At 39.9% G+C, this 15,035-nt stretch overlaps 1 protein-coding gene across 1 annotated transcript in view; it reads left to right on the forward strand.

The window, feature by feature from the left end:
* The first annotated feature begins 489 nt into the window (after window positions 1-489).
* Window positions 490-15,035, forward strand: part of ARMC8 (armadillo repeat containing 8) — a 112,792-nt gene continuing 98,246 nt past the window's right edge. Inside the window, exon 1 of the mRNA XM_041734053.1 lies at window positions 490-708. Within this exon, the coding sequence (XP_041589987.1) occupies window positions 664-708 (45 nt within the window). The 5' untranslated portion in view covers window positions 490-663. The remainder of the gene's footprint in view (window positions 709-15,035) is intronic.

Below are 15,035 nucleotides of genomic sequence, written 5' to 3' on the forward strand. Positions count from 1 at the left end.
CTTGGCTGGACGTAATGCAACTGATAAGTGAAGTAGCAAAGACTAACCCAGGCGTTCTGGCTCCAGAGTATCTCTTCTTAACACTACACCAGAATTAATGGGTCGAGCAGATTACGCCGAAGACCTGGTTCGGAGACCACAGTCCCTTCATCTGTAAAATGGCGATAACCACGCTAGGAACCTGCTGCAAAGGAGCGAGATAATGTATAGGAACGTGAACTTCAAATTACATATGCAACTCCACACACTCACTAGTCTTTATCATGTGAATAGGTGAGCTGCACTGTAACGACTCAGCCCGTGAAGTTTGCAGCTCCAAGAGCGAGACCCCACCCCTGTGGCTCCGCCCACCGCGAGCGGCAGGTGGGGCCGGCAGATCTTCTTTGCGCATGCGGAAACTGCTGCCCGCTCCCACCTCTAACCCAGGCTGAGAGTAGCTGCCGTTTCTGAGACGACGATTCGTCAGGAGACGCTTGGCGCGGTTTTCCTTTTCTCTCCCCTCTGCGGGCCCTGGTCGTACTTCAGCTGTGCCTAGAGTGTGGTGTGTTCTCGTCTGTCTGCCTGTCTCTCCGCAGAAGGTGCCTGTCGTTGGCCCAGTAGTTCCCTGTCGAAAGTGCCGGCCCCCGCGCCGGCACCGGCCGTAGCCGGGTGGGAAGGCTCAAGATGGCGTGCCTGTTGGAGACCCCAATCCGCATGAGCGTCCTCTCGGTGAGTGACCGCCGCAGCCGCCCGCCAGCTCGAGAGCTCGGGCCGGCCCGCAACACTCACCCCAAACATGGAGTGCCTCCTGGAACACCACCCCTTGGGGTGGCTTCCGGCTCAGCTGTGGGCCGTGGGGAGAGAGAGGGTGGGCGGGAGGAATAGACGGGACCCCGACCGAGCCAGAAACGTCTAACTCCGGGAGCGCCCACCGGTGCCGTTGCTCAGGTGGCCTCTGGCGGACGGGGTGGTTGGGCATACGGGCGGCTGGTCCGGCGGCTCGGCTTGGGTCTTGCCAGGTGCTTCGCTGAACCTTCCTGTTAGCGTTGCCGCTTCTCCGGGCCGAGCGCTGTGCCCTGTGGGGCGCGGGGCTTGCTCCTGGCCTGGGAGGGAGCGCCCGTCCAGCCCCCCCGCGGCGTTGGCAACGAGGGGTGCAGGCGCTTCGGCCCCCACAGCCTGCGAGCGGCCAGGCACGGGCTAGAACCGCTTGCTTCTTGGCAACGGGGATTTCACGTCAGCTGCAGCGTGTGTAGTTATTTGAGCTCCTCTGCTCTGCCCTGCTCTGGAGGTCGCAGCTCCGAGTCTAAAGGAACCTGTGCCTGGCATTACTTTTTTTTTTTTTTTTTCCTTTTAAGGGGAGTCAAACGCTGAGAAAAAGAAAAAAATTAAAATTTTCCTACTACTATTGAAAGAAGGGAATGTATTGACTCGCCAGGAAGTAATACCTAGTTGTTTTGTTTTGTTTTGTTTTGTTTTTTCTTCAAATTAAATCCGGAAATACAACTTTCACTTTTCACTCTATGGCTCTTGAGAACCAGGACCCGGAGTGAAAGTTACTGAGGAATAACTCCAGAGGATTTTTACAACGATTTAGAGCTGTCCAACTCAGAGAAGAGTCACTTTACCTACCAATGGTCCATCTGCTGTTGTTGGAAATAGGCAAAGACTCGTTGGCCATCTTTTAGACTTGGGGAAAGCTGTCTGGTTGGATTACAGATGCTTCGATTTGTCAGGTTCCTAGAATCTGTGACTCCAGCGGATTTCTTTTCTCTCCCCTGACTTCCCCCATTGATTCACCTATCTGGAAGCCCTTAGGGCATTAGCTGTGATTCAGGGTTAGAACGCTGTGGCATACCAGAACCAAGATCATTTAATTTGGGGGGATGGGGGCTGTCACCAGATTTGCCTCCTGATGGGTTTTAGCAGTCCTTTTCCTTATTTTATACAGCAATGGGGGAAACACTGTTCATCTAGGTATTGAATCAGGTTTGCTTTTTTTTTTTTTTTTAAGGTTTGTCTTTTATTCTACCTCTGTAATATTTTGTGGGAGAGCAGGTGAATGACTTTTCCCTCATGTTTCCTTTTTTTTTTTAAAGTATGCCTCTCACCTGTCCTCAATTACCTTTAATTATCTTGTTTATCTTTTTTTTTTTAACGTTTTATTTATTTATTCATGAGAGACAGAGAGAGAGGCAGAGACACAGGCAGAGGGAGAAGCGGCTCCCGCAGGGAGCCCGATGTGGGACTCGATCCTAGGTCCCCAGGATCATGCCCTGGGCTGAAGGTAGCACTAAACCGCTGAGCCACCCAGGCTGCCCATGTTTATCCTTTATTTCACCTGAAGCTTTACTTTTTGTACACTGTTAACTTGTGTCGTGCCTACAGTTGAAAATTTTCATTTGTTTCACTCCCTCAGTAAAAATATTTCCTGTTTAATTCTATGCAGAAACTTCTATTCCCTACTTCTGGGGATTTGCTTTAGTTCTAATGTCACCGAAGGCTAATTTATTTTTCACAGTCCCAACGCCTTGTCTGTCAGTTCACCAGTTACAGAGCCTTGAAAAATCAGACACCACTGTGGCACAACCGTTTGAAATAGAGTGCAGGTGGAACAGGAAATATTAATCAGAAATTACCTTGAAATAATTGATTCCTTTAATATAGGCTGCTTACTGTGCACCAGGTATGTACAAAACTGTAATGGAATACATTTTAGGGAATGCCAAGGATGAGATCAGATATGCCCTCAGGGATCTTACAGTCTGAAGGAGCCCACAGTCCGATAAACATAGTTCAAGCAAGGGGCAAATCGAATGCCTTTAAAGGTTTCATTCAAGGCCCTTTGTACCTTCTCCCCATGAGAGATCTCTTTCACTCTTACAACCTTAACTGTGATCAACTCATAGATTACCTTGCCAACCTTGACTTTTTTCCACCTAGTCTCACATCTTCAATTGCATGGATGTTACCTAAGACTTTTTTTCCCTCTAGTATCTATTTTTTCCCCATTAGTATCTATATTATTCAATGAATTATCATTGAATTTAAATAAATTATTGAATTGTATTATTGGTTTCAGAGGTAGAGGTTAGAGATTCATCAGTCTTATATAATACCCAGTGCTCATTACATGCCCTCATTAATATTCATCTCCCAGTTACCCCATCACCCCGTCCCTCTCCCCTCCAGCAACTCACAGTTCGTTTCTTATTAAGAGTCTCTTTATGGTTTGTCTGTGTCTCTGATTTCATCTTGTTTTATTTTTTCCTCTTTCCTCCTTATGATCCTGTTTTGTTTCTTAAATTCTAGGTATGAGTGAGATCATATAATTGTCTTTCTCTGATTGACTTACTGCACTTAGCATAATATCCTTTAGTTCCACCCACATTGTTGAAAATGGCAAGGTTTCTTTCTTTCTTTCTTTCTTTCTTTCTTTCTTTCTTTCTTTCTTTCTTTCTTTCTTTCTTTCATGACTGAGTAGTAGTCCATTGTGTGTATATATGCCATTCTTTATCCATTCATCTGTAGATGGACATCTGGGCTCTTTCCACAGTTTCGCTATTGTAGACATTGCTGCTATAAATATTGGGGTGCAGGTGCCCCTTCACATCACTACATTTGTATCTTTGGGGTAAATAAATACCCAGCAGTGCAATTGCTGGGTCATAGGGTAGCTCTATTTTCAAATTTTTGAGGAGCCTTCCTACTGTTTTCCAGAGTGGCTGTACCAGTTTGCATTACTACCAACAGTGTAAGAGGGTTCCCCTTTTTCTGCATCCTCGCCAACATCTGTCATTTCCTGACTTTATTTATTTTAGCCATTCTGACCGGTGTGAGGTGGTATCTCATTGTGGCTTCGATTTATATTTGCCTTATGCCGAGTGATCATGTGTCTGTTGGCTATGTCTTCTTTGGAGAAATGTCTGTTCATGTCTTACCTGAGACTTCTAACAAAGCACATTCCCTTCTCCCAAGAGACTTAATTGAGACTTTCCATTTCTATTAATGGTACTGTCTTTCATTGATCAGTCACTGTTAAACCTCTTGAATTATCTTTGGCTCTTCCCCCCTTTCATGGTCCTGTATCTAATCAGTCCTTAAGTTCTTTTGGCTCTTAGTGTTTCAGACATCTCCCATGGCCACCCTCTCATATCATTTTTGTGCCTGCACTACCACAGAGTCCTCAGAATTACTTTTAACGCTCCTTATGTCTTAACCTTTCAGTTCAAGTCCATTCTCTACCATAATTTTCCTATAGAAGACATTGGACATACTGTTTTCCTGTTTCAGTTCTTTGGTAGGTTCCTATTGATGAAAGGCTGATAATCCTGTTCACTTTGGACATAAGAGTCTTTATTTTCTGCATGAACTGTCTATCCCATATAAACTGTCTTTCCCAGATTGAAGTGATCTTGGATTCTTCCAAACCCAGTAACTTCTTGTCTGCCTACTCATTTGTACATATGAATTATAGCTTTGTACGGATTCATTCATGTAATATATTTTGAACTTCTGTCATTTGCCAGGCATGGCGCTGGGTTTGGGAATACAGTGGTGAGCTGCACAGACCTATCTCTGCCCTTTGGAAATTTTAGCCTAATGAGTATAGATGTCAAATCATTACACAGTTCTTTAATTGTGAATGACGATTAGTGTTATGAATGAAAAATATAGGGTGGTGTATGACCATGTAGTAGAGGAACCTGATATTGAGGGCCGGGAGGAGAGCTAGGGAGGATTTCCCTGAAGAAGTGATAATGAACCGAGAGTTTAGGGATGGTTAAGAATTAACTAGAAAAACAGAAGAGTGTTCTGGGCAAAGGAAACTGCTTTTGCAGAAGCCCTGAGGCCTTTAATAATTGTTCTGTCTTAGTAAATTAATTCAGAGGTAAGTGCTTGACCTTTTTCTTAACCCCACTGGTATTTATAGCACCATGTCTTTCATATACTAGGTATTCAGTAAATGGTTGAACTATCTATTTTGGGGATTTGAACAAACTCTCTGGCTATCTTTTTTTTTTTTTTTTTTAAGATTTTATTTATTTATTAATGAGAGACAGAGAGACAGAGAGAGAGAGAAGCAGAGACACAGGCAGAGGGAGAAGCAGGCTCCATGATCCGAGGTCTCCAGGGTCACGCCCTGGGCTGAAGGCCGTGCTAAACCCCTGAACCCCCCGGGTTGCCCTCCCGCTATCTTTTCTAGGCCACACAGTGATCATCCCTAGCCATCTTTGGTTTGCACTTTGGTTTGCCTTACCCTTTTCAACAAATTTATAAATTCTCCCATATTTCCCAACTCTTGGATGATTTCACATTGATTGTTTAAAACTTTTATTTTGAAGTAATTATAGATTCATGGGAAGTTGCAAAGATAGTACAGAGAGATCCTGTGCATGCTTTGCCCAGTTTCCCTTGTTAGTTACATTTATTTATAACTATAGTACAATATCAAAACCAGGAAGTTGATATTGGTAGAAGTACGTATATAGTTCTTTATCATTTTATTATGTCTACAGTGTACCACAATCAAGATAAAGAATTAGTCTATCATCACAAAAATCTCCCTTATGCTACCTCAAACCTACCTACACCCTCTGCCCACTATCTCTGACCCCTGTTAACACCTAATTTCCACCTCTGTAATTTTGTCATGTTCTGTAATGTTACATAAATACAGTATGTGACCTTTTGAGATTGACGTTTGTCACTCAACATAATGCTCTTGAGATCCATCCAAGTTGTGTGTATCAATAGTTTGTTCCTTTTACTGCTAAGTAGTATTCCATGGTATGGATGTCATATTTAGCTATAAACCTGTTACACATTTTGGTTATTCCCAGTTTTTGCCTGTTATAACCTGCAGTGAACAATCATATACAGGTTTTTGTGTGATCATAACTTTTCATATTTCTGAGATTAGTGCCCAGGAGTATAATTACTAGGTTATATGGTAAATGTATGTTTAGTTCTTAAAGAAACTAGCACTTTTCTAGAGTGTATATACTATTTTACATTCCCATCAGTAATGTATGAGAGATCCAGTTTCTCTGTACCCTCAACTAGCATTTGGAAGTCATTTTTTGTTTTATCTATTCTAAGTAGATATGTAGTGATAACTTACCATGGTCTTAATTTGCATTTCTCTAATGACAAGTAGTGTCAAAAATATTTCCATTACTTATATGCCATTCATATCATTGAATATGAGAAATACTTTAGTGAAGTATTTCTTCATATCCTTTTGCCCCCTTTCTAATTGTACTGTTTGTTTTTTAACTGCTGAGTTTTGAAAGCTCTTTATAGATTCTAGGTATGAGTCCTTTGTCAGGTGCTTAGCAAATATTTTCTCCCAAGTCTGTGGATTATCTTTTCAGTCCTCTATAACTATAGATTAAAAAATAAACTTTTTTTATTTTCTCCCAAGTCTGTAGAATATCTTTTCATCCTCTATAACTATAGGTTAAAACATAAATTTTGATCTCAACTTCACACAGCATACAAAAATTAATTCAAAATGGATCATAGATTCAATTGTAAGACATTAAGTGAAACTTGTAGAATAAACAAGAGAAAATCTGCAGAACCTTGGGCTTAGTGAAGAAGTCTTAGACATAATAACAAAAACATGACCTATTTAAGAAAAAAATTTTTAAATTAAAAATTAGTAAGTGGACTTAACCAAAATGAAAATTTATCTTTGTGAAAGACTCTGTTAAGAGGATGATCACATTTTACTGTGGTCACTTTGTAATGATTTGAGAGAGGCAAAGTAATAAAATTTTATTGCACAGCATTGTAGGCTGCTGTAGACAGCTAAGGCATCTATTAATTTTAGTTGTCTTCTTTAACAATGTATTCTTAGTGCTATTATGCCTTTTTGACAAGCAGCTAGTAGAACTATACAGGGTATTCCAAGTCTGATTCAGGGTATTCCTTGATTTTGTTCTGTCCTTGGTCATTATAAGCATTTGTTGGACTTAAGCTGCATATTGATTTGCTCTCTTAACATGGACAGCTGACAATAGGAAGAATTTTTATGTGAAGTTAAGGCCAGCTATACAATAAGCATGAATTTGGCCTCTTGGTTTTTAGTAATAAATGCAAAGCAAAATATGGTCAATGCATTTTAAATTTTGTCATTAATTCACTCCACAAAGCATGAGGAAGCTCAGGATATGTTAGGAGGTGTTCCTAAAAGGAATTTAGCAGTATGAACTTCCAAGTCTTTACTGGCAATGTGTGAGGAATGGGAGATGATCATTGTTTGTTTCCAGGCATAAGGTTGTCTCTTTAAGGGAAGATTGCCACCTGAATTGAGACATTGAGTGCTCAAGGAGTCTTTTAAGCTTTACAAAGAGTTAGAAACACTTTCATGTAGGGTCTTTCTATTTCATTGGAGATTTAGCTCCTGTGTCCTCCCATTATCATTAAGAATTTGAAAATACTGCTGGGAGCCAGGAATTTCAATGGTTTTGACTTGTATCTTTTTTATTCCTGATTTGGCAATTGCTTTGCAGTGCCATCTGTCATACTGGCTTCTGGGTAAAGATATGGAGTTACTGACAAATATTCCTCTTACTTTCTGGAAACTGGAGAACAGCTGCCTTTGCTGAGCAGTGGTGCTATGATCCATGGGACTATTTAGATAGGATTGAAAGCTATTCCAAATAAGAGCTGTTTTGCAGAAACATCCCCAACTTGTCACTTTTATAAAGGAAAATTGATCCTCTTTCTATAAAATCAGAAGAATAATGAGTTAGCTATATTCTCCAGTATATTCATAATATAGTTAATTGGAGGAGGGGGGAATGATAAGGGAGTATCATGCTGCCTCATGAACATGAAAAGTTGTGGTCCATTGGGAAAAGTTTCCGGCTCATACGATCTATTAATATTTGGTGGTCTTTACCATCTGCAAAGTTATTATAGTACATGAGATTCTTTCACTACAGGAGTTTTAAGAATTTATTAGGCTTTCAAAAAGTTATATGTGGTCACTAATTGGATAAGGGGAATGAAGAAAAGAGTTATGATCATAATCAAACATGATTGACAGGATTTTTACCTTTACAACTATGTAGTATTGTGTACTGAGGATTGGGAGAGGAGCATGTTAGGAAGTAAGGAGGAAAAATAAATTTCATTTTAGACATGCTGAGTTTGCAGTGTTTTCTGGACATTCCTGTTTTAGAGCTGTCCAATAGGCAGTTGGATATTCTGGAGTGTTTTCCATACCACCAAGTAATTCTCTAGTTCTCCATGGACCCCAGCCAGGTGTCTTACAATTTAACTCAATTCTGACACTGTCTGCCTGACCTGATAGAGTCAGATCCCACAGGTAAAGGGTTCAGTCCTACAAGACACCAGTTCTAAGTCCAGTTTGTTCTGGATCAGGTCCTAGTTGTAAGTCCAGGTTGTTGTTCTGTGCCTCTGGCTGATCAGCTGTAAATCAGAGGTTCTCACAATGCCCTCCTTGGTTTCGGTAATTTGTTAGAATGGTTCACAAAGCTCAGGAAAACCTTCACTTATGTTTCCCAGTTTATTACAAATGATACAGATGAGCAGCCAGATGATGAGATACATGAAGATCCAGACATGTCCCAAATGCAAGAACTTCTGTCCCCATGGAATTGGGGTATGCCACTCTCCCAGAACATGGATACATTGACCAGCCCAGAAACTCATCAGATTTTATTGAGCTTTAATCACCAGCACTCCCTTTCCTCCCCTCACACACCATTTTTCCCCTTCCCAGAGATTGCTGGGTTGGAATGGAAGTTCCAGCCCTCTAATCACATGGTCTTTCTGGTTACCAGTCTTATCCTGAGGCTCTCTTGAGGCCCTAGCCTAATTGTTCATTAGCATAAACTCAGTGTGCTCAAAGGGGAATCTTTATGAATAACCAGAGACACTCCTATCACTTAGGAAGTCCCAAGAGTTTTAATAGCTTTGTGCCAGGAACTGGGACAAAGACCACATGTATTTGTTGTACCACACACATAAAGATCTAGTGCATAAACCTGGGGTGATCATTTGGGAGTCATCCCCATACTGATCAGTGGTTCTGACTTACTAAGGCTAAGAGTCTCAACACCCTTGTCCCCAGAAAAACGTGCATCTGTTTAAAGAATCACATAATTTCAAGTGGTTTATGATTCCGTGAAACCTACATATCAATCTTGAGTTAATAATTCCTTTTTTTTTTATTAATTCCAAAGTCAGTCTCAAAAACATATATAGCAAAATTTAGAGGTCGTTTGCATTCATTTTTGAATGTAAAAATTGTGACAATAATAAGGTTTTGAAATTCATGTCACGTATCATGTGGAGACTTGGCTCTGAAGAACCATGATCTTTTGCCCAGAATATGTAGTGATCTATAAGATGCACTACCTTTACAGAAATGGTTTTGTATAGTAGATGGTGTAGCAGGCCTGGGGGAAAAGGGTAGGTCAGCTGGAAATCCACAAAGTAAGACACTTGGGGGGTCTGAGCACAGACAAAACAGAATAGACAGAGATTACAAGTGGCTGGTGATAGTGGCATGATTGTCACAGGCACAGTGTGGGTGACAGGTCAGACAGATCCTTAGTGGTACTATAGTAGGAAAGCTAATGTACCAATTGTTGAAGCGGTGGGCTGAGTCTGAATCAAGCACCATGGATAGCTCCGATGCAATGATATTCACTGTCTCTAAGAATCGGAAGCAAATAAGTCCTTTTTAAAAAATCAGGAGACAGCTACTCAGGACACTACCAGTTACAAGGTGTACCATGAAAGATGGTACCCAGGATCTCTGAGTCATTATATGATTTCAATCTTGAGTAATAATTTAAACTATTCTTGTGGTCCACCCATGTCTGAATAGCCTCACTCTTGTTCTGTCAAGATTGAGAAGCAAGCATTTGTATACATTCTAGTGGGTTTCCTGAGCTATCTTACCATCTTGGGAGGCATTTAAAAGAACCTCAGCGAACCCAGAGAGCATCTCAGTATTTGTAAAACTGATCACAATCCTTGTCATTCCTATGCCCTAGACCTTTGTCTCCTTGGACTTCCATATTCTGCTTTGTACCTTACTTAGTTCTTTACTCTGTCTGGAAGGATCTCTTCTTGGCCCTCAATCTTTAGACATTCCCTGCTATATTGAAGAGTAAGTGAATAGAATTTAATAGTAGGAAGGGACCTTAAAGATCATCCAAAACCAAACAACTCCTTGTGATTTGACCATATTTTAAAAGGATAAAGATTTCAGTACCTGATTAGAAAGAGGCATGAATGCTAAATTGCTTCCAGTTCTTGCAACCACCAAAGTATGTTTATAGCAATTGTTGATATTACACAGAAGCTATAATAATATTTTATTAATTAATTAATTTATTTATTTATTTATTTTATTTATTCATAGAGACACACACACACACACAGAGAGAGAGAGAGAGAGAGAGAGAGAGAGAGAGGCAGAGACACAGGCAGAGGGAGAAGCAGGCCCCATGCAGGGAGCCCGGTGTGGGACTCAATCCCAAATCTCCGGCATCATGCCCTGGACTGAAGGCGGTGCTAAACCACTGAGCCACCCAGGCTGCCCTAATATTTTATTATATTAAAAATTCACTACAGAAAAAGTAAAGGCTACTCTTCATATCCCTAGCTTGCTCTGGCTTTTAAATTATGAAAATAAAAAACCCTCTTTATATGAGTGTGAATTACCGAGTTTTTGGAAGAAATCTGCAGATGAACTTTAGTTCATTCTTGCCATTTTTTTTTTAATTGGGGAAAACTGAGAACTAGAGAGGCAGACTTACCCACTGTCATATCCTATTATATAAAGTGTCAGAGCCATATATTCAAACACCTAATTAAAAACAAAACAAAACTGTGTGCACAGCCTTACATTTTAGAATTTTGGAACTCTGAGCCCTGATTTACTGTTTTCAAGTGTTTCCTTAACATGTAAAGTCTGATTTTCAGTGTTATTTATTGAGAGTTCAGGGTTGCCTCTTATCCAGGTAGATTAAATTTAAAAATTATGTATTTAAGTATTTTCATGATTGTGTTTGTGAAATTTAAAGCTGATTGTAGGGATGCCTGGGTGGCTCAGTGATTGAGCATCTGTCTTCAGCTCAGGGCATGATCCCAGAGTCCTGGGATCAAGTCCTGCATCGGGCTCCCTGCAGGGAGCCTGCTTCTCCTTCTGCCTGTATCTCTGCCTCTCTCTCTCAGTATGTCTCTCCTGAATAAATAAAATCTTTAAAAAAAAATTAAAAATAAGTAAAGCTGATTGTATCCTAAGAGTCTCAGTTGTCATTATATTATTATATTCTATGCATATAGGGTCCAGTCAAGCTGAAGTGCCATTTTAGAAACCTTCTAAAGTAGCTAGAGGCTGCAGAAATTAGGGCTTTGCTTAATATGGAGATAGAGGATGCTATGAACCTCTAGAAACACCAAGGTATGAATCCCATGATAAAACAAGTAAAGGATAAAAATAGTTGCAAAAAACCAATGTGACATGTCTGAAAGAATTTGAATGAGAATATGATTGAGTTCTAATGGGGCAGAAGTTTACCAGAATTCAAAAAGTAAAAGAAAAACAACAAAACACCAAATCTTGGGTTTTAAATAGTACTTGGGCATTTTCTTCTCATTTTTCTTTATTTTGGAGGCTGGTGGGAATATTGGAACACATAGGAAGCTCATGGTAACTACCTGCAAGGAAAAGATCAGACTTTGTTGATGATTTTATTTAATTAACTTATTTTTTAAAGATTTTATTTATTTATTTATGAGAGAGACAGAAAGAGACAGAGACATAGGCAGAGGGAGAAGCAGGCTCCATGCAGGGAGCCTGATGTGGGACTAGATCCCAGGATTCCAGGATCATGCCCTGAGCCGAAAGCAGACGCTTAACCACTGAGCCACCCAGGCGGCCCTGATGATTTTATTTTTTTGTATTGTCCCAGATGGGCAGATTTATTTTGCCCTCAAAATTAGGAAAGAATTCTCTAGAAGTTAATTTTAATAGTGAAATAAACTGTCTGGCAGAGGAATACTGTATATCACCAAAACTCTTAAAGCAATTGTGAGGCAATATTTAGGATTTTGTGAATTTATCTCTCCAGAACACAACCAGAATAAAGGGAGAGGCATATGATTTGAAATTAGGGTACAGTTTAGTAAAATACTTTTAAAAAGTGTTGATTTCGGGGGCACCTGGGTGGTGCAGTCAGTTAAGCGTCCAACTCTTGGTTTCAGCTTAGGTCATGATCTCAGGGTCATGAGATTGAGCCCTGTAACAACTCTGCACTCAGCACTGAATCTGCTTTGGACACTTTCTTCCTTTCCCTCTACCCCTCCCCACTGTGCATGCTCATGTGCACAGTCTCTCTCTCTATCTCTCTCAAATTAATCCTCAAAGTATTGATTTCTGGTATTCTGGACATGGCAGCCCTACTCTTTAGGGACAACTACAAACATATCAAATGTCATGAGCTTTAAAATGAATAATTGAGAATTTGTGACTGATCTAAGCAGTACACTTATTTGGCATTTCCAGAAATTGTCAGAATGAGAAAAGAAAGCATTTTTGGACTGAGAGTTTTGGAGGGGTCAGAAAATCAAATTTTGGTTTCACATTATTTGGGGAATGGATAAGATTCTGGTGCTTCCGGTTGACTGGAACGTTAAGAGCTGGTTCAGTTGATGGCCCCCAACACTAATTTGTAGTGCCTCCTTGGCTATCCTGAAGTGAAATTCATAGATAAGTTAACTGTTCTCCCATGTTACTTTTAGTTATTTTTAAAGATTTTATTTATGTATTCTCCATTAATTCATTCATTCATAGCTCGAGTGAGGGAATGGGGGAGGGGAGAGAGAGGTAGAGGGTGAGATAATCCCAAACTGGCTCCAGGCCCAATGCGTAGCCTGACAACAGGGCTCAATCTCAGGATCCTGAGTTTATGACCTGAGCCAGAATCAAGAGTCAATTGCTTAACTGAGCCACCCAGGTGCCCCTCATATGTTCCTTTTAAAGAGTTGCCATTGTGGGCACCTGGGTGGCTCAAACATCTGCCTTTGGTTCCATGGTCATGATTCTGGGGTTCTGAGATGGAACTCCTGGGTTGGGCTCCTGACTCAGCAGGGAATCTGCTTTTCCCTGCCCCTCTCCTGCTTGTGCTCTCTCTTGCTCTCAAATAAAATCTTTTTTAGAAAATAAAGAGTTGGCATTATGTCCCAGGTCGTATTAAGGGAGAAAGAGAAGGAAATAATATAATTTGAGTAGTACTCAGGTACTACTATCAGAAAGAAGTGATTACCAGTAGTGATATATTTGTAGGTGTAGAAATTTGGCTGTGAATGTGATTGCTACACTCCAGGCTGATATAGCTAGAATGTAACAGTTACTTAAATACACTAAGTGATGGTGTTTTATGTAACTTTTGAAATGAACAATTTTTGGTTCCTAACAAGACAAAGTATAACTTTTTCCTTATTCATATGGGAGTTGCATTCTTGGGAAAATCACTGTACTGTAAAATACAAAATGTATTTCGTGTTTATATGTGAAATAGATTCTAGGCTCAGAATATTTTTAAAATTTTATTTTTGCCTATACAACTGCATAGTGTAAAGTCTTTTACATGTGGGTCCGTTGTCCCATGCATTGCAGAACATCCAGCCATCTTTCTTAGTCCTTGTCCACCTAGATATCAGTAGTACCTGCTGTCATCATTTACGTGAATTTATAACATGTATCTTAGAGAATAGTGCTGTTCCTGTTTATAACCGCTGAACACATGGGACTTTCTGAGTAGTGTATCTTAAGTGTACCTCCCTCTTTCTCTCCTGCCCTTTTCCCTCCCCTAACTTATAAGAGTGTATAGTATAAGGACTTGGAAATAAATGTGCTATTAAACATTTTCCCCTGTAGCAGGTATAGTCCTCTAATATCTTATTTGTCTTATTTGTCATTTACTGTTTTTTGTCCTTCTCTCCTTGCTGAAATGTAAGGTCTGCAAAGGTGGCCTGGCAGGGGCAGAGGGGTGTCTTTGTTCATTACCTAGAACAAAAATGTCTGCATAGTTGTTTAAATATTTGTTGACTGAATTAAAGGGTACAACTTCAGCTTTGTTTTGGATTCCCAAGTGCATACTATATCATTACAATACTAAATTGCATTTCTCAAACAACCACATTGCTTCAGAACTCTCTTGTGCACGTATTCTGCTCCATACCTACAGTCCTTGTCTTTTTTCCTCCATTTTTCACCTACCAAAATGATACTAGTATTTCAGATTGATTATGCTCACTGCTTAGACACCACCTCCCATTCCACTTCTAATTTTAGTACTTAATTAGATTTTCAATTTTCTTTTTATATTGTATTCACTTACTACATTTATCCTGTATTATAAGTTACACTTATAAGTTACATATATCTTTATTTCGTTTCTGTGCTTTGAATGCCTTAAGGTAAGGGATAATTTCTTATCTCTTACCAACATCTAGCTTACTGCCTGATAAATGAGCGATATTCACATGCTGAATTTCAGCCTGAAATAGGTTTTAAATGCAATCTTCATAGAATTCAAACATTCTTAATTTTTAGTTGTGTTTTCTTTCATCTCTCCCCAAAACCAGGATTTATCCTTATAATGCTGAATGATGAACATTATGAACAGTTTTATCTTGAAGTTCCTAATAATTTGAGGAATAATTGAGATATTAAATTTTGATTGGCAGTTACTAATTTAAACATTCATTTCTGGGCAGCCCTGGTGGCGCAGTGGTTTAGTGCCACCTGCAGCCCAGGGTGTGATCCTGGAGACCCAGGATCAAGTCCCACGTTGGGCTCCCTGCATGGAGCCTGCTTCTCCCTCTGCCTGTGTCTCTGCCTCTCTCTGTGTGTCTCTCATGATAAATAAATAAAATCTTAAAAAAAAAACAAAATAAATAAACATTTATTTCTTAGGGGTCAGAATTTCCCATTGACAACTGTTCTTTTTAATTTCTAAACATCATATAGTGAGAAAATAGATTTGAAAATGTTTTATAAA

This window comes from Vulpes lagopus, chromosome 19 (assembly GCF_018345385.1).
Source record: "Vulpes lagopus strain Blue_001 chromosome 19, ASM1834538v1, whole genome shotgun sequence".
Taxonomy (NCBI): domain Eukaryota; kingdom Metazoa; phylum Chordata; class Mammalia; order Carnivora; family Canidae; genus Vulpes; species Vulpes lagopus.